Genomic DNA, 27,418 nt, shown 5'->3' on the forward strand with positions numbered 1-27,418 from the left:
AGTGCAAATTATACTGTGTTTAAGCAAAATTAAATGTTATCTTTTTTCAAAGGAGATCCATTTCAGAGGTGTTCTCACTATTGGATACATCCCATTTAAGTGAGAGGAGAAACTGAATAAGGAACTTATGTTAGTTACCCAGTGGCTCTGGCAAGAGTGGCACCACAGTAGATTTAGACACATTAACACTGTGTTGAAAAATGTTTTTAACTGCAATCTAAACTTATGAAAGAAAAAAAACTCTAGCATGCTGATAAGTCTTTTGCCAGTTTGGTCAAATTTGTTTTGTAAACGTGCCTGATGGCCTTGATGGACATGGTTATTGCTTCCTGTTCTTAGCTGCAGCCGGTTTGATAGTCTACTGCTGTCACCCATCTGCTTCAAGGTTCAATTGTGCATTCGGAGATGCTCTTCTGCATACCTTGGCTCTGACAAGTAGCCAGTGGTTTAGACCAGCGCTCCCCAACCCCAGGGCCACAGACTAGTAACAGGTATCAGGCGGCGAGAGTTGAGGCTCGGGTGTGAAATTGATGGTTTTCAGGGTTTTTATTGTTAACTTGTCCTGACAAATACCCAAATATAACCATATAAAAAAATAAAACTAACACTGAAAACAAAACCTAAAAATTCTCAAACATTAAAAGCTAAACTCAAACCACCAAACCTGGAATCTGAACTGAAATGGAAACTCAGAACTACAGAAAAGATAAAAAGAAAACCTTCTCTTTGATATAAAAGCCAGACAAAATATGTGACTTGTTCACATGTGTTTTATTTTATTAACAATTCATGAGCACAAAATTGTGCTTATGAATTTGCAAATGAACTGCAAAGAATCAATACAGTATTTGTTGGAATCACACTAACTGCTCTTATCAATACTGATAGAAAAACAAAAAAAAAAACAAAACCAGAAACTCGGCAGTACTTAGCAGCATTACTGTTTGTAACGACAACCAGCTACAGTGGTTTGTTATCACAGCGTAAAATCATAAAATGAGACACAAAATCAAATACTGACAATGGAAGTAACTCCAAACTGTGCAGATTACACCAGATCTCTCTCCTGCACTTCTGAGTGGAAGACGGTGCCCTGCAAAAAGCACTGATGCTTCTCTTCTGTTTGGTACCTAAAGAGTTTCTGATCTGCTGCTTCATTAGGGAGTCAATTAAAAACCAACACATAAAGACTCCCACACACAAACTGTAACAGTAAAACACTTGATCCTTTGGTCTAGAAAATATGTATGTACAGTTATAAATAACTATTAAGCATAGAATAGAAATGGTTCTATTTTGTTGATAAATGACTTTGCATAAAACTGAGATCAACAGAGAAACAAAAATCACCAACAGACACACGCACACCGACAACAAAATCAAAGATTAAAATTGAGTCCATCCCTGTAACGATCACCTCCTCTACAATCGAGGAAAATGTGCAAGTCAAATTCCAGTGACAGTTTACCAACCGTCCCTGGTTCGTTTTTCACTCTCCAGTCTTCTGTTTACGTCCTTCGACTCATGGTGCTGGGACACAGTGACCTCTAACACAGCCAGGACGTGGGCACCCACTGCGGCTCAGTGTCCAGTTTATCTATCATCCTGCGCAGCTCGTGGAAAGCCTGGTCTGGATCCACGTTCAAGATGGTTGCATCAAAGTAGTGGCTGAAATTTTGCTCCATCTCGCGGGCCTTTTCAATGACTTCCTTCAGCATGTCCGGCTGTGCACAGGACATGGACATCAGTTCAAGAAACTGCAGTAGTGACTCTTATTATCACGTGTCTTCATTCTCAAGAGCAGTCTTCATGAACAGAGGCAATGTTTATTTACTGATTTTTATATCTAAATTGGGATCCAATACATTTAAACAACGGTGTACACACATAAAAAACGTGCCTGGGACTTTTCCCCACATATTAACTGCGATCTATAAGAATGTGTCATGTGTACTTCACACCATGTGTACACACATTTTTTTTAAGAGTAAGTCTGTTATGAAGTTCAAGTCAAAAATAGTGTGATAAAATTTAAAATAATTAAAAAAGGCATTTTTTTTTATTATGGAATCACCTTTTGTTCTTCATAAAATAATAAAACTGATTTGCCTTTCTCTTCGGGTGATGCTATAAATTCTTTTCTCTCTATAAGTTAACGCATAAATGAAAAGGATGAGATCTTGTTTTTGTTTTTTGATCCATTTTTTATTTTTATTTTTATATCATCATCTTGGCCAGCACTACTTCAAAGACCGGTGCTGTGCTGACAGACTTTTGAAAAGCCGATGATGTGATGATGTCATTTTATTTAGTAAAGTGAGTAAAATTTATTTATTAATTAAGCGCTTTTCACAGACAAACAGTCGCAAAGTGTTTGTGTGGGCTTGGTTGTTTCTGAGACCATTAAACCAAACACCTTTCCTTCTCTCTACTTCTTCAGTCACAGTTTTGTCTAAGAGTTTATGGTCTAAAGAGTCTTTTTTCACAAGCAAAATTACCCAGATTAATTCATGACTAAAGCTGGGATTGGGAATTGAGCTAACAGTGTATGCAATTTATAAACAGGACTATGTACTGCTCTCCATGACTGATGAAACAATGCCCCTTTCTGCCTTTGTGTTTACACACAATTTCACTTTTGTTTGGTTTGTGTGCATCTTGCCTCTAGTTTTACTATCTCATGGCGATTCTGTGAGTTAGAGACCAGTTTTTATGCAATATATGTGAGTAAATAATGGTCATTCCCTGCTCTGCCTGAACTATGTTTTCTTTTCTGAGCTGGTCAGCGTTTACCTTTGGTGTTTTCCCCTCTGTGGCCAGCAGGGTGCGTAGTCGCTCCTGAGAAGGAGGAGCTATGAAGATCACATATGGCTTAAGGTTGGAGGATCTCAGGACTCGCAGTGACTGACAGAAGAAAAAAATCAAGGCACAAAGAAACAAAATGAATGGAAAGAGCAACACAAGGGGAAAAAAACAGATTAAATATGGTGTCTTCAAATGTGTTATTTCAGCTTTGATCAGGCTTAGACAGGATTAAGACTTATGTTGAGGAAATGAAAGGGGGTCATTATGTTCTGGCAGGGCCACAGTGGTTAAGATCACAGATGAGGAAGGATCTAACGGGCTTTGTAATTAACATGTTAGTGTCTGGACAGTAACGAGGTCTCTTACCCTTGTGTGTAGGCAGAGCAGACAGATGCGTCCAGAGTTGATGACGTGTCGGACGGAGTCTGTGCTGGTGCCATACAAGTTCTTCTCGTACTCCCCCGATTCAATGAACTTTCCCGTTGCCAAGTCGGCTTCAAATGCAGAACGGGTTACAAAATGGTACTCGCGCCCATTCCGCTCATGTATCCTCGGGCTCCTGGTTGTATCTGAGCCGTTAAGAAGGACAGATATAACTGTTTTACATTTTCTGAGCTTTAAGTTGTCTATATATATATATATATATATATATATATATATATATATATATATATATATATATATATATATATATATGTTAGAGATGGACCGATCCGATATTACGTATCGGTCCGATACTGACCTAAATGACTGGATCGGATATCGGAGAAAAATAAAAAATGTAATCCGATCCATTAAATATCACGAAAGCACCTCACAAAACTTGCAACACGCCGTAACTCACCTCAGAACGTTAGCATGTCGGAGCAGTATGCATCACGTGATAGAGCGGCTGTGGCATGCGGGACCTGTGGTCTGGATAGCATTTGGAGCTTCGCTAGCAACCCGGCATTTCATCTCCGACAAAGTTATCCCCGAGAGAAGTAAAGCAAGTGTGTAAGTCCATCTCTGAATGTTTGTAAAGCATTCCTGCGTTAAGCTTAACGAGCGACTGCCTCTCGCTCTCCGGCTGCTTAAATGATCAGCTGATCGGCTTTTCTGTCGTGAGTCCATCTTTGTTTTTGGCCCACTTTGCACCAGAAAGAGGAAACCAGCGGCTGAACAACAGCAGCACGTTTAAGCTTGATAAGCTGTTGTTAGAATTTATTTAATATTACTTTCTACACCAGGATCTTTTTCTACAGCTGACGTAACTGTGCAGGGGCGGATCTAGCAAAGTTTAGCCAGGGGGGCCGATAGGGCATGAACAGGGAAAAGGGGGCACAAAGACATACTTTTCTTTCTTATTCTCATTTAAAATGTCTAGCTTTTAATAAATAATTATCTGACACACAAAGTTTTAATTTGATGTAAAATGAATAGAAGTCAATTACTGTATATAGTGACTATTAAGTCTAATATATATACCCTAGTAAGCTATAGTGCTTTTTCCTTTGGGAAGGTACCATCTGTGCAGTCTGCAATTTTGTTGAAGAAAGATGTTGAATCTATTTAATATTTCTTGAAAAATAATTGATTTCTGTGCATTTTTTTTTCACACTGCATCAAATTAAGGTTGATTACGTCGATTAAGCATCATGAGGTGGCGCGTGAGGGGTGGTTCCCTATTTTTTATTTATTTATTTTTGTTGTTGCTGGGAGTTGGAACCCTATTAGTTAGGTTGCTTAATATTTACGCTAAGTACTCTTTAAAATACCAGAATAGGGAGGATGGTGTAGGTCTAAGTTTATTAGATTGATCAGTATTGCTGAACTATGAAATATTTTTTTTGTATACAGGTATAACAGAATAGCTTTAGTGTAGTTGTTGTTTTAAACTTAAGTATGAACTTGCAGACTTGCAAAATGCAGCAAGATATTTTAAAAAACAGTTTTGTTGATTAAAAAACACTATATCGGATTCATATCGGTATCGGCAGATATCCAAATTTATGATATCGGTATCGGTATCGGACATAAAAAAGTGGTATCGTGCCATCTCTAATATGTATATGTTTTTTTTATTACTATTTTTTTTTTAAATTTATCTGTGTGACAAACAGTTGTGCATTATGTGATAAGTTAAATGGTTTCACTTCTTTACTGAACACCAGAAACACGTTCCGCTCATCATCTGAGGTCTGTGTTTAACATTTCACGTCGCCTCGCTCTGGGCTCTGTTGCTTTGACCAAGCGGAGACTTACGTGGAACAGCGACAGCAAACTTCTCAGGTTCGATGGAAAGAAGCCTCCGGCGCAGCTCATCGTGACCGCTGTTTGTTGGGCCGATCAGAGCTATGGGGCGTTTGCGGTTGGCAGGCTGGTGATAGAGCGACATCTCCTCATAGGTCAGGATGTCATCGTAGTCTGAGGAGACAGCATGGGAGGGGTTATTGAAACATCCCTGACCTACATACCAAATTATTTTGAGCTCTTGGGCTGACCTGTGACCTCTCTGTGGAGGATAGAAAGATGCATGGGATTAAGAGTTCAATAAATTTACTGTGTTTGAGTAAAGTTTTTTTTCCATAGTGCTTCATATCTGACCCTCATGGCTCACAGTCTGCCACTTTTAGCCATGGATCAGGTTCATTAGAACAGTATGTGTGCTACTTAGTGAATATTTGTGTTTCTATGTGTGAGCCAATCACAGCACAGGTTCCTCCAAGCCATTTAGGCACCTGCTGGTCACCTGTTCGTGCGCCCTCTGATCCTGTCTGTGAGGGTAGGACTAATCTGACCGGAGACACACCAAGTCTGATCAAGCTGAAGTGAGAAAGACGAGACGTGTCAGCTCTGGTGTGGAAGTGGTCTTTCACGTGTGACAAAGACAGAGCGACACTGGGTTAAGACTGTAACCAGAGCCCACTTTTAAATGGGATTATTGCTCAAACCACTGAAGAGCGACACAAGAGAAGAAAGCCTTACCTGTACTTTTGCTGGACTGTGACGTGCTCTTCTTCCTCTGTTTCTTACTCTTCTTTGGGTACCAATTCTTCCCTGTTATTACAAAGAAATTTGCTTTAAAAGGCAAATTATCACAAGACTGTTAAAACACGCTGAGCACGTTAACTTCGTCTTACCTTGCTGCTCTCGACTTCTGTCTGTTAGAGTTTTCTTTAATGTCTCTCTCTGTTGCTGGAAGCTCTTACCTAAAAAAAAAGAGAACGTACAGACAGTTATTAGTAATTTATATAAATTCTATTATACTGGAACATTATTTGTGCCTAGACTGGACGATTACTACGTGGCCAGAAACCACCAATATTACAAATCCTAAGCTTTTGCAAGCCTACTATTGTTTTTCTTTCTCTACCTAAAGAGGGGGAGACAAAAAGATGGCCCGCTTTCGTCCCACCACAACAAGGCCTAGGTCAGAAAGTAATCACAAATAATTCTCAGGTGTTTGCTTTAATCTGCTTGACGTGCCAGATGGATGCTGATTCCTGCCAGGGTAGTAGTGCCAGATTAGCTATTAGTCACTTTCAAGTACTCTTCTGAGACTGGGTTTCCAGTTACTAGAAGGGGTCGAGCACATTACTGGCTTATCATTATTTTATAAGAAGCTCTCCTATGTAGCCCATGCATTAATTATTAAAGATTTTATTTCATGTATCATCTCTCAGAAATATGCCATTTTGGAAAGTTGTTACCACGATGTGAATTAATTATGTGTGTACGCTACAGGCAGTGTCACAGTTATTCTTTCTGGCAATTTTAAGTGTGTAACCCCACAAATAGTATTCGCTTTGCATATATCCATATACGGGCTCCAGTTTTTTGTGTTGCTTTTCCATTATAGATGATACTCAGTACATCTAGTAATGATTAATAATCAACAAATCTACCCAAGTTATATAATTTCATATCTTAATGTACACATTTCCACGTAGCATTTTGTTTGTGCTTACTGACCGACGGTTTAACCTGACCACAAAAATAAATACAATTCAATTAAGTTTTATTTATATAGCGCCAAAGTACAACAACAACAAAGCTTCGGTGTGCTTTATACTGTAAGACAAAGACCCTACAGTATTCTGGAGAAAACCCCAACAATTAAACGTTCTCTATGAGTAAGCACTTTGCGATGGTGGAAAGGAAAAACCCCCCTCTTAACAGGAAGAAACCCCCAACAGGACCAGGCTCAGGGAGGGGCAGCCATCTGCCACGGATGGTTGGGGTGTGAGGGGAAAGAGAAAAGAATAAATAAAAAGAGCTACTCATACCAAAACAGGAGCTTAACATTAAATAACATTTTACTGCTCCTCCTCTTACACATTTGAGCCTTGTACATTGCAAAAGGTATTAAAAAACAGCATGTATATTTTAAAATATAATACGATGTGGGGGTTTTTAATATAGTTATATGTCTTTTATTACTCCATGCTGTGTGTATGACATCACAACTATATGTATTTGTAAATATTATGCAGCATTATGTCCTTGCTGTTATTATTTGTCCTTGTTAAGCAATAAACTTCATAATGAAATTCAGCTCCGGTCTGACTTCTACCTGGAATGAGTCCAGCCAGGGGCTGGTTTTCCTCATCTCCATCCCTGTAGGCTTGCCACCAGTTGGAGTCATCCTGGCTGATGACATGGAGTATATCTCCCTTCTGGAAGGACAGGCCCAGCTCTCGACACGGCACGAAGGGGTCATCAGACGGGTCGTAGTCAAAGTACGCTCGTACGTGCATCTGAGGGCAGGGTTTTACATTGTGAAGGACTCTTGCACGCATGCAGACAGGCCATCTCACGCACATATGGCCACATACTGTAAGATACTTACCACAGTCTGTCTGTGCAGGGCAGGTTTAATCTGAGAGCTGGGGATGAGGAGGAAGGTCAGAGTGCCATGCATTTGTTGCTGTGGAAAACATGAATTGCAAAAAAATTGAACACAACAGGAATATGAAGAATCATTATTCATTTACTTGTAATTTAGGAGATGGATTTTATATTCTGAGAGCACACTTAGTTCAAACAACTATTATTTGCATATCTTTTTTAAATGACAGCTTGAAATTCAATTTGCCTAAACAACATTTTTTTTAGCAGTAACATTATTTTATCTATTAATAAGAATTATATGTTAAAACTCTTTTAGAAATATTCATTTATTATTTCAATTTAGAAATAATCATTTTTTAAAGTTATATTCTCTGTGAGTGAAACCTACTGCAACCAGCATCTCAAGTAAGATACCTGTTTTATATATATATCCCGATGCCCTTTGTGACATTAAAGTTACAAACAAAGTGTCCAGGCAGCAGCAATCTGAATGTTCATTACAACATGAAAAAGTATTTGTCCCCTTCTTGATTTCTTAGGGTTTGTTTTGCATATTTGTCACACTTACATGTTTCAGATCATCAAACAAATTTAACCCCTTAAAACCTGAATCATGAGAGACCTGTCAGAAATCTTTAATTTTTTGATAATGGAGTGTTTGTTGAATCTTTAGACAAAATATATAAAAATATATCAAATCTGCATATGTGAGTTTTAATTTGAAGAACATTTGCTACATAAATAATATTTTCGCAATTTAGTAATTAAAAGTGTGTCATGCAATTTCTATCATCTTTTGGGGTAAAAAAAAGTCACACTGATGATGTAGAAGTCTCAAAAACTCACAAAAACACATGTATCAAATATGATCCGCTTGGCTTTAAAGGGTTAATAGTAGTCAAAGATAACCTGAAGAAATACAAACTGCAGTTTTTATTTTTGATTATTTAATTTATTAAGGGAAATAAAATCTGCCCACTTATTAACTGGTTGCGGCACCCTTGGCAGCAAGAACTGTAATCAATAACTGGCAATAAGTCACATTGCTGTGGAGGAATTTCTGCCTTTTCTTCTTTGCAGAATTATTTTAATTCAGCCACACTTAGTAATCCTTACTTGGATTAACTTTTGATCTTAAAATCTGTTTGATGAGCTGACGTTTAAGATTAATTTAACATTTATGGGGGACAAATATTTAAAAAAAGAAATCAGAAATGGGACAAATAGTTTTTCATGTCACCGTATTGAAATACTTTGTGCCATTATTAAAACAAAACAAACTGCTATGAAAAATAAAAGAGCACTTGAAATTACCAGCAAGTCGTGGACTTCATTGACGTGTTTCCCACGGATAGAAATCCCGTTGATCTCCAGGATCTCATCTCCTTCACTGAGGAGGCCACTCCGCTCTGCTGCTCCGCCCTTTACAACACGGCTCACCACCACACTGTCCATGTCATTACGTACTGTTGCACCCTGATGACCACGCACAGACACACACTTACAAAGTTTGTACAGATGGCATAACAAGAAAAAGACCTTACATTGAGCAAAGACACAAGTCTGAAGACACAAGGAGAGGAACGGGTGTGAATACAAAGAAATGCGACCACCACTTTCATTTCCAATTCATTCCCATTGGATATGGGACACTCAGGCTGACAGGGATTCATTCTCCTCCACAGTTTGAATGCAACAACCCTTCCAATTCCATCCTCATTTCACAGGAAACCAGAGTCAAAGGAGAAACATATGTGGGCGCTAGGGCAGGTAGTTAATGATGACTATGTACTGGTGCATGAAGACATGACTTAAGTAATTTCTGCTAACTATTCTCCCTCGGAGGCCAAAGGATGTTATAGTACAACTCTACATTTAATATTAAAAGGATTAGTATACCTTGCTTGCATTCCTAACATGATGAGCCACCTTTGGGAGTGGTATTGTAGGCTCAACTGAAAACTACCGTCTGGTATCTGTTCTCTTCTCTACTGATGAAGTAGGGTCAGGTTGACAGAGAAGCTGATGTACGCTACTGAAAGTAAGCAGTTTACAATCCATGATGAAATCACAGATGCACATGTGCAACTGGTCAGAATGAGACTTTCAGACAGTGAACTCAAAGTAAGAAGCAGCGCAGAGACATACGACGAGATAATCTTGAAGGAACACTAGCAAAAATGAAATCAGGTGAGGCATTTTTATGACATAGCTAATTTTTATGGGTTGTGTTGCAATAAATTATGATTGACTATCCTTGTTACCATGTTTCTTATTCTTTCTTTGCAGATACAACCAAAAAAATTTATGACATCTCACCAGTGGAGTGTCTCTGGCCTTCTCCAGCCGCACTAATTTAACCGTCTCTCCGAGGTACTGGGTCACACTTTCCTCTGCCATTTCCTGCACTGCCACGCTGTCATGGGCCTGCATCAGTGCCTGCAATGCAAACACACACATATATTGTAGAGAAAGAGTATGATCATGCAGAAATATACAAACATGTAATGAACAAAAATAAAGTGTGAAAGGAATAAATGAGGACTTGAGGAGAAACAAAGGATGCTGCGTTCTATAGCAGTTGACATGGGAAATAAAATGATCATAAATCTTATACGGTTTTAATCAAATTCTTCACGGCTGTGATTTTTTAATGTAAAATGATGAAAGACGAAGTGATACCAAACAAGTTTCCAGACCCCTTTGACATGCACCTGCAAGCAGAAGCATCCTGCCACCCAATCTTTTTTAACAAGACCAGTCTGCAAACCCACCTCTAAGCCAGAAATAATACAGATATTGCTCCTTCACTTCATTTAATGTGACAAGCGCTCGGTACCCCACGATTAATAACCGTCGGTCCAAATTAGTTTCTCTATCCTGCAGCAGAGGGGACCTGAGAGAGCAGAGGCCGGGCTAAGCTTTGGCATACACGCAATCCGTCTTACTCTCCCCTGCATTTAGGAGTCAAAATGCACGGCCATCAATCATCAAACACCTTTGGCTGGACTGCTCCCGAGGAAACGGTGTCCCAGAAAACAATGAGAGGGAGACAAGGGGACTTGAGGGGGCCCTGCTCGTCTCTCACATGTCTCTATTAGTTTTTCACATGAAGCCGTTTACCTGTACTACAGGGTGACTCATGTGAGCCTCTGCTCCCTGCAGAGAAACAAACATAATCTGTTCCAATTTCTGTGCCACAAGGCAGACTCACATCTCATCACTCTGCCCCTGCCGGCTACACGGTTCCAACTCAGTGGAGGGGTTAACCGACATCGGGGGTGGGAGATTGCGATGCTTCACACGGTCATCTGGGTCAAACATCAGACCCCGTGGCGCTCCCCTGTCAAGACCCTCAACCATAAAAATCATAGCAGAGTAACGCACCTGGGGTCTTTTCTCACCTTAGTGCCTCGCTAATAGACGATGACAGCCTGATAATGTGACTTCGTTTTTTCCTACAGAGGAGTCACTTTAGTCTAAACTGACAAAGGCAGAGTGTCACGCAACATCAAATAAATGCATTTTCTGTTGTTCTTTTCACGTTGACACACCAATTTTTTTTAAAACAAAAACTCCCAATGTAATGCTGCAGGGGTTACCCAAAATGAAGCGTGTAATGTTTTTTTATTTTGTTTTTCTTTTAAAACAGAGCTGTGGGAGTGGCCTTTGTCTACTGCAATGCTAATGTTTCTGTAAAGATGGAAAAAGCAGCACATGAGAGAGGAGCATCTTAATTGTCCAGTTGGTCAGCTAGGCCAGCAGCAGCCTTTGGCAGTGTACTGTCAGGTCATTACTACACGGGTTACGGACAAGTCGGACCTCGTTATGTTGAACTGTAGCCATGTCACAAACAGTGGACAAAAAAGCTCTTTAAGCAGTCCGACAAGAAGGTTGCTCAAAATTACATATGCGTAATTTAAGGACAGATATAACATTTCACCAATTTACAAATTACATATACCTAAAGTCATATTGCCACATTTAAGTTTAAATTTTAAGTGTCCCTCCATAACAAGTAGGCATGGGCCAGAATGGTCCTTTTTTTTTTTTTAAACAAATTCAATTTGTCTGACATCATTAGTGCTAATTTCAGTGAGACAACTCCAGTTTAAAATGATTTATTACAGCGGCAAAACATAGTTAGAGGCTGGCATCTAATTTCTGAGCTCATCCCTCCCTGCAAATATGATTGATGAGTAAATACCCCGCTGGAGACTACATATGGATACTGGGTTGGTGAATGGCTCAAAACAGGTGGGAGTGGAGATGGGCAGGACTGACATGTCAAAGAAAGTGATGGTATATTCTGCAACTTGAACAGACTGGAGGAGGGAGTGTTTGGACACATGAGCATAAAGTGCTAAAGCTTGAGCTCAGTGTTTGTACTCCTTGCAGGAAAGCTCACCAAAACACTACTGCTTCAACAACACTACACATCTATATTAAAACTTATGGTTGTGCTCAGTAAAAATGTGTAAAAAATAAACTAGCATAACAAACCTAATTTTTCACAACCTTTATTAAAAAAATAATTTCATTAAAAAAATTAATTTAAAGGAGGTGGATGAACAACACACCAAATGGCTAATTTAAACTGCTTGAGGAACAAGTTGATCTTGAAAAAAAGCCTGACACACACACAACCTGAATAACACCTAAAAATAAGAGTTTTAGAATTAATATGTCATAGAGGATTTAAGGTCTTTAATAACCATCCGCCCTGGCCAAGAGTCCTTGATCAAAACAGTAAATTCCATCCATTTCATAACCCTGTGGCTGTAATGATGGAGAGCCTGACCTCTATATCTTTCATTCAAGAGAAAGGGCCCTATTTCACCTTCTAATAAAGTGCACATGACAGCAACAGAGATGTAAAACTGTCCAACTGTCTCTGAGCTGGTAGGCAGCCAAGTCTTATGGTTTATTGGCATATTCTATACTTCCACTAGGACCTCTGACATCCTAGTGGAAGGTGCAAGAAAAACAATTAGCCTTTTGGAAAGAGTCCAGTAAAACATTAATTATATTTCCAGTTGTGCAATTATCAGAATATTAACTAAATAAATGAGTTGGCCCAAAAGGTTCTGCAAGCTTTCTCGGCCTCAATGGTGCTGCCTTATAATAAAATTGCGGGTAAGGAGAGGTCATGGCTGGGAGGCTGATCTCTGACCTGGAGATGAGGATTGGTGAGCAGAGCTCTGAGCTCTAAACCCTCCTTATGTTGGCTGGACTGGAGAATCTTCTGTACCTGAAGAGAAACAGAGACACACCACAGTAAAATAATTCTGTCAAGAGCTATAAACAGTGCATCAAGTCAGAACAAACTGTCAACGGCTAATTAAAAACGTTTAACACAATAGGGACAATCAACCTCTTAATCTTTTATAACATGACTTTTAAGTCATCTAATAAGTCACAAGAATCCAAGTAAAATTAGAAAGTTAAATCCCCCTTTATCAAATTAACAGATATCAAATGTAGACCTCAAGGATAATTATGTATCCTATTTACTAACTTTACAAGGTTAGTTCTTCTTTCACACTTTAACATCTGAAAGCAAACACTTGATAGTTCCATGGTCTTCTCCTTACTGTACAGCTAAGGGGTCTAACTTTTTATGCATAGGAGTAGAACGCTATGATGAATAATATATAAGTAAAATGTGCATGAAAGGTTTCAACTAATGACTTTATCACCATTGTCATGGACATTATTTTCTGAATCTGCCCTGTTGTATCATATTTTACAAATGTAGCTCTTTCATCTTGTGACCCTCACTTGTTTTGCTGTCTGGGTACCAAAACGTACATACTGTAAATATCTATATGAAGTTTAGATGCTAAACTGTTCCCATCCTAAACCCACGTACACCATAAAAACCATGCTAGTGGAACATTCTGGTAACAAGCCTGTGGCATGGAAGAAACGTTTTCCAAGAAAACTGCAAGACAAATAACATTTTTGAAGTGATCTATGTATAACACAAGAATTTCCAAACATTTGGGGGGAAAAAAGTATATCTTTCAAAGTGCACACAAACATAGGTCCCTCACACAGAGTTAATTTGGAACCGCTCATGTAACTCACAGCAGGAGTTCGAATTCCGTGCAGAAAACTGCTCTACATACAGTCTTGTTAAATGCAAGTTTCATCCTGTGTTTATAATGTGCGAACTTTGTGTTTCACCAAATTTAACAAGCACTGGGGACTGGAAAATCCCCGATCTGAACGGCAGCATGTCAAAATTCTGGTCGATTTCCAGCCTGTCAAAAAATGTTCCGGTTTTCTTTCTTTCCTCTCTTTCTCTCTGTGCCATTTTAATCCTTTGGCTCTTGTGTTGTAATTTCATGAAACAATGCAGTGGCTGTGGCTTTGGACTCTTCATGAATAATCGCTAATTATTTTGGCCTTCTGTTTCTTCCCCTTCTTCTCTTGTTTGGAGCTTAGTTCATCCGTTACACTAATCAAAGCTCTCACTAACAAGGTGACGCACTTTCCCTCCCCCCCCCCTTAGTGGTGCGGCGCCGCGGCCCACGCTGCTGTAAGCTGCTGGAGTTTCTTTTTCTGGCTGCCCAGATCCTGGCTTCCTTCCCGCAGTGCGCTGCACTGCTCAGCCAGCATCAAGGGCTGCCGAGAGATTAGTTTACCCAGTGGTCAAAGTGAGTGTCACACAGAACAGCCACTTAGTTTAGACATGCTGCAGCTCAAACTTTAATGCACTGATAAGCGCTTCGGGAGCTGGCCCGGCGGATGGGTGCGCACACTGATTTACTGTACACAAGAAAGGGAAGGGAAGACAATGTGCTGTGTGCGTGAGGCAAAACAGATCATCACACCCAGCCTCTTTATCTTCAAACCACTCCTGTCATGACTGGAATAGCAATTCTGTTGCAGTGCTGCTTGCTGGCCTTTGAATGAACTCTACACAGCTCGCAGTCTGTTTTGTTGACACAAGTTGTACTATTACACATCTAGCCATCAGCTAAACATCACACTGAACGATGTCCTGAAAAGTCTCCATTACATTCTTTCATGTTACACCTATCACAAGTTGACACTAATCCTAATGAAGTGCCTATTGTGGGTGTAACTTGCCACAGATATACAGAGCTTCTATGTGTTTCATGGCAAACCACATCAGAATTTCAGTCTTTCTACAAGGTCTGTTCTGTGTGACAGGCTCTATTTTGAACACTGTGTGCAGAGGCTCAGTTCTGCTGGGACACAAATCAATTACTGCTGCTTTGCTTCAGCAGAGACCAGCTGGTGTTTTGTCAACAAGGAATTCAGGTGTGGCAGATTACCACCTACTCAAACCTAAAGATTGAATTGGTTTGTTGCTCTCTGTCACCTTCTGTACTGCAGCTCTGCAGGCACTGTAAACTGTTATTTAAATAGAAAACAGCAACTACCCGATGAAAGGTATCAAAAATAAAAAAAATTAGTTAAAAAACACTCATTATTTTTTATATTTACAAATAACCTGAAATACACCTTCCTCCTTTATTTCCCTGTCATATCATCCACTTTTCAACCTAATTGTCATATTAACGTTCTTGAATCTCTTTTGTTGGCAGCTCACTCAATTTTTATGCGCAACCTGGATCTCACATATCCCTCATTTTTGTTTTGACTCACCTTGTTAACCGCAAGACAATTTACATTTCATAATTATTCAGACTGGCATGGCTGTCTTTTGGGCAGCTTTGTTGAATTAATCATCACCTCGAGCAAAGATTTTTCACGCTTCACTGAGTTTGCTCAGTTGCTTTACTCACATATGCGCTTTGAAAGCAAATATAAACTGAAAGGGTCCAAGGAATTAGGAATTGCAGCCCGAGTGCCTTTTTGCCTTTATGCATAAAATGCAACCTCTGCAGAGGCCACCCTTGGACTAATGAGGTACAAAACTGGTTTTGTGACGTGGTTCAAATAATTAAAGTGAGGGCTTCATTATTCTCAACGCAAGACTGTGAACAGCTTCATCTGCAAATATAGTATTGTATATTTGTATACATAGTATTGCCAATGTTTCAGCCGTAACAAACAACTAGAAAATGATCATCCCACATACCTCCAGGCAGAGGTCTTGAGCTTGTGATGTAAGGGGGGAGGTGGGACTGACTCTACTCATCTGCTGAGACACAGCGCTGTATATTGAATAGGCAGTCCTGAAGTCTTCCTTAGTGAGGAGCTGCGTTATAAGCTCCACATCCTGCTGGCTCTGAGCATCAGTCAAGCAGTGCTGCACCCACTTCAGAGTCTGCAGCAACTCCTCCAGCTCTGAGAAAGAATCACAGACAGTGAGTAGGGGAACAATAGTACAGAGGCAATGCCGAGGAAAAGTCAGGACTTTAGCTTTTAGTCCTTTAAGTTTAAAATGTTCCTCATTGTTTGTCTTCTAGGTTTACTTTTCTGGCAGCATAGCTTCTTACTGCAATTAAATTCTAAGTCTTATACCTGTATATCAAAGTTTTCCACTAGCACATTCTGTATTTGGCCCAGGGTAATCTCTAGCTATATCACACATAGATCTACAACCTTAGTACTGCAGCACACAAGCTGTCTGTTGCTCTTAAAACATGTTATTTCTAAGTCATGTACAAAATATTTTCATTTTCAGAGGCATAATTACTTTAATTTTAGTGGAACTAGAGCTGATTTTGCTCCACTGCTTTCAAAGGTAATAGCCACCTCTGCTGCAAAGCCACCACGCATACTGTACATAGTATGCTTCTGCTAAATGAATAGTTGTTTACTTTCAGTGCAATGAAAATATAAAAAGAAGGTAGAAAATTTTAAGATTAGCAGTGCAATCTTCAGGAGTCATGGCATAAGAAAACATTTGGGAGCAAAAATCAAAACAATAATTAGACATCTTGCTGTGGAGGTCCAGAAATTTGCTCCCAGGCCACTAGTTATCTATGAGTCTTTATTTTTAGTCAACCTTTGTTTCAGTTCAGTAGTTGCTACAGTGTTTACACTGGAGATTTAATATGGAAGATAGTAAGAATACATTTTGTGGCATCCTTTTTTTTTCACTTCACATTTTCTTGGACAACGTTCATGAAGTAGTTTACAGTCTAGAGTAATGTTTATTATTATTTACTACTGACTGAAATTAGATTTTTATAACTGAACGTGCTAAAAAGTAGCTTGACACCAATATCATCTGAAGTATTTATATAGTAAAGAAATAATAGAAACTTTTAACTAATCCTACAGAATATTGTGTGTATTTTATTATACCACAGCAAAGCTCTGTCAAACCAAAGTCTTAGACGGGTCAAGGTACACAGGGACTGTCTGTGAAAAAAAAAAAAGATAAGACCCTGAAGACCCGGTAAAAGTTACTTCCCAGGAAAATCACACTGTTTCTGTCCAGCTGTGATAAAAAAAATTTTTTATTATCATTATTATTATTACTACTGTTGTTGTTGTTGTTATAAATACATTAGAGTATGGGCTGAAAAAAATGACTTTAACAATTTGTATTTTACCCACTAAAATAAGGCTCATACTACATAAATCATGATCACTGAGTGCATCCTAGCTATATACTGATGACCTTAAATGATCTTAAACTGTATAGAAAATATAACAAAGACACTTTTTTCAACATAAACAAACAAAAAACATGTTGATCCATAGTGGTGTGCTCTTAACAAAACGTATGACGCCTTTTGTATGGCCTGCTTTAACAACGTGCTAACCTTATTTACAATCAATATTGTATGGATGTAAATAATGGTGCTAAAGATACAGAGGGCTGTTAAAAAAGAAAAAGAAAGTTTATCCACTCTTCTTCTAACAACATTTTTTTTCCTGGAATGCTGAATTTTTTATTTTTTTTATTAATTTTATTGCTATTTCTGGTTTCTGTTATTTTATTACCGGTACTATATTTATATTTGTATTGTACAGCACTTTGGTCTACCAGGTGTATTTTTAAAGTGCTATATAAATAAATGATGATGATGATAATGATGATGAATTTTGTGCTGGGTTCAGCTAATCACGCACCATATGGTAGCTGGGATAGGTACCCTGCAACCCTGAAATGGATAAGTGGAAGAGAATGGATGGATAGGTTCAACTAATCAGTGGAAACTGGACATCAGTGACACCAAACCAACCATCTTTAGTAACATCTTTCAATTTACCCTTTCACTGTTTAGTCACTAGTTTGACTCTTTCTGTTTTACCAAATTTTTTCTTAAGTATGCATACATCCCATTCTTTCAGGCATGTCTTCCTCACTGCAATCTCTCACTTCACACCTGTTAACTCACCGACTACAGAATCCAGGGAACATGTGTCTTTGGTGGCCTTTTCCTTTCCCTCAAAGGTGGGATTGTCAATGCCCACTTTAGGGTTCTGCGACAGCTTCTTGAGCCTTAGGGAAGAGTTGAGGTCAATTTCATGCTTCAACCTGCTGTCCTCTTCCCTCCTTTTTCTCAGCTCCTCTTGGTAATGCTGGATCCTCTCCATGTGGGCACTGCACTGTGGAGATTTGACAAGGCTGCTTTCATCCCCTGGACAGTCCACGGCCCTCTCCCTGTGGCTCTTGATCAGGCCTGAGGCCTCTTGCACATAACCGTTCATATGGGATGTGATCATCCCTGCTGCAGCAGTGTACCGCTCAAAGCACTCCAGTGTTTCCTGAGATCTGCTGGAGAGTTAGGAGGGACTGATGCTGAGACTGCTCAACTCAGGGGCCATACTGAAGCAGTGGAAGATGTAGTCCTTTTCCCTTTTTCTGTAATTTGTCATCCTGAAATTCAAACAGAAAGTTTCAAAGGTTTAAAACACTTCCTCTAAGTGTTTACATGCTTAATTCTAAAATATCTTTGAGGTCTTTGCTGCCAGCACATTTACTTTTTCTATAATTTTACAGATTGTAAATTAAAAAGAGTGTCACTTAATTTATAAATAAATGATTTGTTTCTTGTTGTTGTTGTTATATGCTCTCAGCATTTATTTGTTCACACTTGAAATAAAATACACCCATAGAAACATTTGCAAGCCTTATTAATGTAGTCTATGATCATGTAATATAAACTATGATTTAAACACACTATTTAATATTAATTTATCATTTAGACCTATTTTCAAACTAAATATGCAAAGATTTCCTACTTAGTTTCTCAAATTGTTTTCCCTTCACCTTAACTTTGCAGTAAAGCGAATATGTTATAGGACTGTTTTCTGCTACTACTAAGTAGCAGTTTCAGAAGTTGTCGTCTGAACCTGAATAACTGTGTTACTAAAAAACTTGCTCAGGCATGTAAACCTCATACTGAATCTGTGATGTTTCAGCAGCCTAGACTTGTCATGTTGAAGTTCTTTAACGTCTCAAATGACTCACATTGCAAAATTTCAGTCATGCTGAGACTTTGTGTTGCCTGTTGATCAGTGCCAGCACCGGCTCCCACGTCCTCTCATCAGTCTCACCACTAATCTAACTCCTAACAGGAAAGGCTTTTTAACCTTAGTCAATTAAAATCCCTTGAGTGCAGCTCCATCCAGCCATTTTCTTGTTTACACTTATCCCTAATTGCTCACCTGAAAAACTTAATCAACTCTATTGTATGTATGGGTGCCCATTATTCGATTACATACATGTATATAGTAACTGCTACTTTATTTACTTTTAAGGACGTAACATGCATTCATTTGATTCTGGTAGTACAGCAGACATGAAGCTTTGGTCAATTCATGAGAAAACCCCCCAAAAAACTTTCAATAAGTGAGTAGTGAAAGTGTTTTATAACAGGACATGTAGAAAGCCAAAACCATGTCTTCATTTCTTACATAATGTGTTTGTGTAAATACCATATTGTGGAATAGCTAATACAACCAGCTATGGCTTAAATACATTTCAGGATTAAAAGCTTGATTTTGAAAGCTTTCACCTGACCTTATTGCAAAGGCTTTGCAGTTAAGACAACCTTTACATGCAACAATAAAATAAATATAAACAAAAACTGTTGCTGAATGCCACCTCTCTTTTGTAGTAAGTCATATACTCACGTCACCCATCACTACATGGCAATCCCCCCTCCCCCCCCCCTTTTACCTACTTCTCAAAGCTAATTACGGCTGGCAGTCTTGTCTCTCAAAACCCTCCCTCATGGAAGCATTTAGCTGTGTTTAGAGTGGCGATGTACTGCTGACAAACAGCAAAGACTGCCAGCGTACCATCTGTTCCCAAGGGCTTAATTAAGCATGGGATCTCATCCTAGCTTGGTGGCCACAGCAGAAGTGGGAATATGCTGGGAGGGGACAGGATACCTGTGTGGAAGACTGAGCATGAATGTGCACACACGCACACAGACCCACTCACCCACCCACCTAAACATAAGCAAGTAAGACAATACAAACAAAAAAAAAAAACTGGTTCCAGTTAGATATTTGCTCAAGGGATTAAATATTTCTGGGAAAATAAATACTGATGCCAAATTAGACAGCGATAAATGGCTCAAATCAGCTCACCTACCTACTAAAAGATTTAGGTGACAGTGGAACACCAAACATATAAAACCCTTACAAAATAACATCATGAAGGAGGACATCCCATGACCACACACAAATAAATAGGAAACGTTATCGTGAATCACCCTGAATTCCTAGTTTTTCAGACTATGGCTCCATTAAACTTATCACCCCGAAATTAGCTTTGAGCAAGTCCTGGAATATTTGTCATGTATGTCATTTACTTACTGAGAGCAGTTTAAAAGTCCTGAAAAATGTTTGTCAAGTGAACATGGTGCACATAATAATTTTGCAACAAAAGTGTTAAAGCCTGCTCCGAGGATAAGGTATTACAACTCACTGTAAAATGCGGATAGCACCCTACACTGGCATGCTTTTTCTCGGCCAGTTTCTCTTTATATGGCCTTACAAATGATTTCATAATAACTAATAAACATGGGAAATGGGCTTGTACCATTCCAGCATAACAGTAGATACTGTGAAATGTCTAATAAAGGCAAATAAAGACACAAAAATGCTTCTTAGTTAATTGGTAACTTTAAAATTTGCACAGTGAATCTTAAAGCACTTGTAATTTACTTTCTATTCCCAATGAGACACCAACTGTCTTGTTAGTAACAAAGGTAGAAATAAAATAAAATAAATGAGTTTCAGTTCATAGTATCCATAATTCACTGAAAATATGAATATGATAAATATGACATGATAGCTGGAACAGGCAAATTGTAAGGAGTTAGTGTCTAAATATTACTTATTGGGTTGAAACATTAATTTGTAGCTTCGTACAACTTTTAAAAAGTAGCAGCACATTTCTACAAAGCAGTACCACATCCGCTTAGAATAAGCAGCGGTCCTAATTTAAAAGTGTAAAATTGGATTTTTAATCAGCTAACGTAACAATAGCAAGGAACTTAGCTTAGTAGCATGGTACCGCTAACTGCGTAGCTTAACGGTAACTGTCCCGCAACAAACTCGGTGTACTTACCGCTTTAAAAAGAGCGAAGTGGATGAGATTTTCGTATTATTTTACTGTCCGTCGCTCAGAAAACGTGTGATTTGTTCACACAAGTACGAGCAGGATAAGGAAGACGTGTCTCCCGGTCTTCACAGAACCATGTTCAGCCGCTGCTGTGAGTTTTGTCCGGGCACAGTCGGGAACACTTGTGGCCATTGCTGTGGAACTGCGCTTGTTGTTTTGAGTCGTCTCCGTGGCAACACTTGCGCCCCACAGCGCCCCCTCCCTGTCAGGCACGCGATGACCCCCAATCTGCCGAACTGCACCATGTACTTGAAGCCGATTAGATCAGTGACGCAGTGAGTAAGAGTGAAAATTTCCCCCATAAAATCCCTGTTAAAAGTCGTGGAATCAACAATAAGGTTAATTTTGTTTTCTTTGCTGAAATGCTGTGTTTATACATACAACTTGTGTGCAAATGTGCAGACTGCATGACAGAAAAGCAAGGTTCTAAATTACTGTTTCATTTTGTTCTTACATTAAAGATAAGATCAATATCTTTTAATCACATGATAGATCACAAAATGTCAACAGTTAGGGAAAGAAATGCATTTATTTTTAATAATTCACACTATAAATGAAAAAAAAGTGAAACCCTTTAGAATATAAACAGAAATAAAACTGGATAGTTTCAGAAAACACTCACTTTGAGAAAATATCCTTTAGAGCACTGTATTTTTAAATTCTTCCAAATTCGTATTGGAAACTCGCAAATAATGCTTCATTTCTTGCCCAATCCTATACAAGGTTTTAACCTCAGCAGGCTTGACCACGTCTAAATGCCTAAATGTGGTTTCTCCCATGTGATTGAGTAATACGATATTTGCATAAACAAGAAACTGAACAGATGTAGCTAAAAAAAAGTGACCAGCGGGTGTGAGTACATATGAAACATCATTCATATGATTCTTCGCAGACTAGCGTGTGAGCGTTACTTTAATGCCGCAGCCTGTAAAAGTCAAGTTAGTTCTAAGCGCTATATAATTTATTTTGTGACTACATTTCTTGAAAATGTGCTCTAAAAGTCCAAGCTAACTGTAAATTAACCTGTCTTTATTTTAGTGAAGTAAAAGTGGCATAATTACCTCCAAAGTATAAAGTAGTATAAAACGGAATTAATGACAGCACATCCACAGATCACAAAATATCACAGTGAATTTTAAGGAAGCGTGTATAAAATTATGACTGAAGATCACAGAGGAAGCTGCATCACACTTGGAGGACTGCCTTATTCTCCTCCTAATAATAATATTACTTTCTATAAGCTTTTTCAAAAGGTTCAAACAACAACTTAGTATCTTCAGAGAGGCTTTGACTGATCATAAATCCTTTCATTTGTTTTTTTAATCTAAATGGCCTAATTTAGTTGAATGCATTTACAAAAACTAGACACTTATGTATATCTTCTAATGAATAAACACAGTCATTGCACTTGAGGGTATGAAGAAAGCGCCATTATTCCTGCCGTCATCTTCACTCTTATCCTCTTACATTCAACACATTTTACACACATCCACACTGATGACTTTAACTAAGTTCTTGTCACAGTACTATTATTCATTGCAAGCTAATTGGATCTACTGTCATTTTACCTTGCTGAGAAGAAGAGAAACTGTCTAATCTCAAGCTGCCTAAGAAATATCTCCACTGAAGCCAGGAGCTGCCTTTTCTAGCCGTACTTTCTATTTGGTTAATCCTTTCTGACACTTTTGTGCTTAACCTCTTTTCCTTGTTAGGCTCCCTTCTGCCAGTTCCCAATTCTTAAATACTTAGCTTCCCTAGAAAGATAGACAGTTAAAACCTCCTAGGCTCTTCCAATGCAACTGATTTTTTCATGTTTATCTAAGGAGCAGTGAGTAAAAGAAGTACTAAAAAAGTAACCGCAAAAAAAAAAAAAAAAAAATTAACAGTGTAAAAACCGTTAAACTGTGAAAAAATCTCAAGCCATCTCTATTTTTTTCTATACATGCTAAGAAAATGGGAAACAGATGCAGTGATTTATTGAAACATGCGCAAACATACATGGAAATGCATTGAGGCAAAACCAAGTTGGTATAATTCTAATGAGCTTGAAAGTCAATATTTGGTATGATCACTTTTATTTCTCACCACAGCCTCTCTTAAGCCCCTTTTCCATTAGTATCCACTCAGATCAGCAAACTCTCTTATAATTTCTTTAAGTAGTCTTCAGGAATAGCTTTTCGGGCTTCTTGAAGGACATTCAAACCTCTCTTTTGGAATTTCGGTGCCTTTTGTTCTTTTCTCTGTTGAGATGATCCCACACTGCTTCAATAATTTTGAGGTCTGGGCTTTGGGTAAACCAAGCCATGACTGACTATCCAGTTATGCATCAAACAAGACCTCAAGACAAGATGGATAGTGAACTGCAGATGGATACACTGAAGGTCTACATGCTTCTCTTAGGTTGTGTTAGATTTTTTTCCTCTTCTTTATGTCATTTTTTTGTAGATTCAAGTAAAGAAATGGAAATAAATAAATCTTTTCTTGTGACAGGCTGCTAGTAACGACGTGCCTAAAGATACAATTTAAAATTGGTTCCTTGATAAGTTTTCTGATATGTGTAGCCACAACACTGGTTCATCTCTCGAGTTAGGTGTGATATTGTTGAATGATTTACAGGTCAGAGTTAAGTAGCTTAAAGAAGGAAAAATCAGCCAGTGTCCGAAGAAAGACTTTGAAAGCCCCTCAGAAAGCCTGAAGAACTATTGCTCAAGACCACTACAAGAAGTCTGGCTCCTTGGAAGTAAAATCTTAAGAAATGAGCAATGACTCAAAACTTTTGCACAGCAATGTCCATTCAAAGTCATATAAATGAAACCACATTAGTTCAGTATTAAAAAACAGACCCTAGTTTTAACAACTTTACATGCTACTCCTAAGGAGGATGAGAAAAATAAAGGGATAGAAAAACTGTAAAATAGTGGAAAGCTGAAATTCTTTGGACCCTTTAAGTTAAAAGTCACAAACCAAAAAAATAAACAGAAATTGTGATTTTTCTTGAACATTTAGTCAAATCCATATTTAATAACTGTATTCACTGAGTCCCTCTTGTTATGATCAGTGATTGTTAAGGCTGGTAAACTCTTGATTCATTCATACACTCCTCTAACCTTCACGCTACTTTTAGCCCCAATGAAGAAATTCACTGCTTTTTCATTAGATATATTTTATTTAAAAAAAAAAGGAAACCCAACAAGAACTTGTTTTTTTTACATAATGATCAAGGATTTTATTTTCGTAGTCTCTTTCATCAGTTTCATTTCATTACAGAAAATGTTATAGTACAGCGTTGTTCAATGTCTCCTCATTGCTTAATAATTTCCTTAGGAGTGCTGGTCACATATATCTGTACAATATGATTCTTATTTTTTTCTGTACATTTTTTGTGAAGTTGGTTAAAAAGGCTGTCAGCACTTAAAGAAGCTGTTTCTTTTCTTTCATTTTTTTTTTCTTAAATAGTTGATCAAATAAAAGATTATTTTTCCCAGGTTCAGCTCGCTCATGGTGGGGTTTGGGACGGAGTTTACACCCGGTCACCATGAATATAAGGAAGCTTTAGGGTCCTGGGCCGACTGGGGTGTGCCCCCCCCCCCCCTCCCCACCCTCCCCGACACCGCCTCTTCCTTGCCCAGGCATTTGGCACTGCGCACATAAACAAGACTCACAAGATAAACAACAAGCAAAGCTCTTTGTGAAGCCATTATGATGCATACTAATGAGAGAAAAACAGAAGTGTCACCTTGATGGGCACTCCAAAGAGGAAGTGGCCTTTATGTGCCCCCCCTCTTCCTCTTAGCTGAGCACCGTGGGGAATCTGGAGCCTTCCTCTGTGTTTTCTTTATTTTCATAAAACAGAGTATTTTTTTTTCCCACTAAAGATGAGAAAATAATAATTTTCTTTTTTTTTCTTTTTTTTGTCCTGGCAGGCACCTACAGCTGTCTATTAAAATGCTACTGCTATAGATAAGGTCTAGCATTGAACACACAAAGCAATTGCAATGAAAGGAACAAAGTTGCCTTAATATAATAATGATAATAATAAGAATAATGATAATAATAATAAGAATAATCATAATAATATATTACAGAATAAATCTCTTTTTATAATTAGATTTTTTTCATTAAAAGTTATATTTTCTTTGTTTGAAATACTATAATCTTTTTAAATTAGTTTTTTCATATGTATCTAGGTTGTGATCAAGATGTTGACTATACCTCAACGTTATCCAAATCAATAAAAACTAGCTGTGCCGTTGCATATTACAGAATAGTCAATGATATGTGGACATGCACCGTGAACCACCCATTCCCTCGCTATGTGACGCCGTTTCTCCGTCCCTCCGTTATGACATCATAGCCGGCCGATGACCATGACGTCGACCACCTCGCCCTTGTGCAGCTCCACGTATTGCTCTGTTTTCGGAGGTAGCATCAGGAGCCCGTTAGCACTGCGCATGCTCATCAGTCTGCTGTTCACCTGGTTCCCTGCATCAGAAAAGATGATGAGGGGAAACAATAATTGCTGTTAAAAAGAGCAGTTTTTATTTTTTCCACTGCCAAACTGGCTAGTATTCAAAAACTACAGAAACCATGTATTTGAAATAGTTTCACCTGCAGTAAATCAAAGAAACCCCGAGGCGAGCCTAGTATGGAATCATGTCTACTTCTGCTCCGTGTTCCATATAGAGATTGTGAACACTGGTAAGTCTCTTTATTATTTCCACTCTGACGAATACTAAACGGCCAAAATGATCACACGTTTACATGACTGGGAATCGAAATGCTGATCTTCAAACTCGTCTAAGAAACTGCTGCCAGTCTTGTCAGTCCTGATAATTTAAGGTGTTCTTAAATGATTGCACTTATGTTTAAAAAAACAACACAATTTTTGTAAATCACTATAAAACTAACCACACCTATGAGTGTTATTTTATCATTGTGCTCAAATGTTATTTTCCCCCCACAGATGCTGGTTTTATACCTGTGCTCTGTGCCCACGGCAGAGGCTCCTGGTGATGCCATGTCAAAATGCAGCGGTGGTATTCAGGGCGAGGGTCCAGCTTCACATCACAAGACAACTAGAGCGAAGAAACACACAACATAAATTCTAATGCTGCATCACCCTTTTTTAATCACCACTGTGCTTGAAGTATGAAATTGAAGAGGATACACCCAATGTAGTGGAGAAAAAAATGCAAAATTTGCTTTCAGACAATTTCTTGGAATCCATCTGGCTCTCATGTTACTGTTACCTGGAACCACAAAGACAAAAGTCACAACAGGAGTCTTGCTTGAGTTCAGATGTTCACGTACACTGATTACAAAATGCTAAAGATGCTGATGAAAGCCACAATCTAAAACATGCATGACTTTCTTTCCGACTTTCCTGTGCACTCTGGTCTGGACAAGCTTTTGGACTCAGTCACACTTCATGTTTATTTAGCATGTCTTTTAATTTTCAACCAAGTCCCAGAAGTTGAATAATAAACAACCTTCCTCGGTCTTGAATGCCACACAATAGATGGCATATCTATACCAAGTGAATTCCAACAGAGCTATAATTTAAAGCCTAGCAGAAGTGAAAAAACCAGGCTCGTCCAAATATGGCCTCTTCTAAAAAAAACAGAGTGCAGTAATCTTCAGAGCCACAGCCATCTTTTATATACAGTCTATAGGCTAAACACACATGTACACACACAAATCTTCTAATGGCAAAAATCCAGATCTGAACTGTCACAAAATGTAAGCAAGTTGGGTAAAATTCTGCCAAACACATTTAAAACAGGGCAAATACATTAGTTCAAAGATTATCTAAGTTTGCTGGCAAAAGGAAAGGTTTTCTCAGAGTATTATCTGACCTGTGTCTGATGCCATCTGCTTTGGGAAATTGTCTGGCTACATCTGGCGAAGGCCATCATTTGCACCCCTAAGTGGCAGTAATGTGTTCAAGTTGATTTCTAACTGCTTTATAACAGCAAATGATGTAACACTGCACCCTGAATAGCACCCATAATGGCAGGGGACCAGATTGCTCACTCCATGATGTTAGTTGGGGACATAGGCTGTGTGTGCTCACTGTGTATTATCGTGATATGATTTTCTCACTCTACAGTTATGAATATTCATGACCGGGGAGCAGGCCTTTGGGTCAGTGTGGGCCGTGATTGGTTCCTCTGTCAAATCAGAGCAAAACACTGTGGTCATAAATATGTATCAAGCAGATGATGAAAATTATATCAAATCATG

At 38.6% G+C, this 27,418-nt stretch overlaps 2 protein-coding genes across 9 annotated transcripts in view; both read right to left on the reverse strand.

Annotated features, from left to right (window-relative positions):
• Positions 1-752: 752 nt before the first annotated feature.
• Positions 753-21,316, reverse strand: pals1b (protein associated with LIN7 1, MAGUK p55 family member b). The gene is made up of 14 exons (XM_085432137.1): positions 21,122-21,316; positions 17,934-18,415; positions 15,716-15,924; positions 12,812-12,889; positions 9,958-10,077; positions 8,953-9,114; positions 7,637-7,714; positions 7,361-7,544; positions 5,928-5,996; positions 5,773-5,844; positions 5,050-5,211; positions 3,172-3,374; positions 2,794-2,904; positions 753-1,724 (listed from the first exon to the last, which is right to left on the reverse strand). Exons 2-14 carry the CDS (start codon positions 18,259-18,261, stop codon positions 1,548-1,550), a joined length of 1,953 nt encoding a protein of 650 aa, XP_085288263.1. The 5' UTR covers positions 18,262-18,415; positions 21,122-21,316; the 3' UTR covers positions 753-1,547.
• Positions 21,317-24,586: 3,270 nt separating this feature from the next.
• The window catches only part of gphnb (gephyrin b), a 110,530-nt gene continuing 107,698 nt past the window's right edge, over positions 24,587-27,418 (reverse strand). For all 8 annotated transcript variants that reach the window (XM_085432133.1, XM_085432132.1, XM_085432131.1 and 5 more), the window contains 2 exons: positions 26,154-26,250; positions 24,587-25,657 (listed from right to left, as the gene is read on the reverse strand). In XM_085432133.1, coding sequence (XP_085288259.1) covers positions 25,524-25,657; positions 26,154-26,250 — 231 coding nt within the window. In that variant the 3' untranslated portion in view covers positions 24,587-25,523. The remainder of the gene's footprint in view (positions 25,658-26,153; positions 26,251-27,418) is intronic.

Source organism: Copadichromis virginalis, linkage group LG15 (genome assembly GCF_057382275.1).
Source record: "Copadichromis virginalis isolate Kocher_CV1m ecotype Utaka linkage group LG15, C_Virginalis_male_GT1.1, whole genome shotgun sequence".
Taxonomy (NCBI): domain Eukaryota; kingdom Metazoa; phylum Chordata; class Actinopteri; order Cichliformes; family Cichlidae; genus Copadichromis; species Copadichromis virginalis.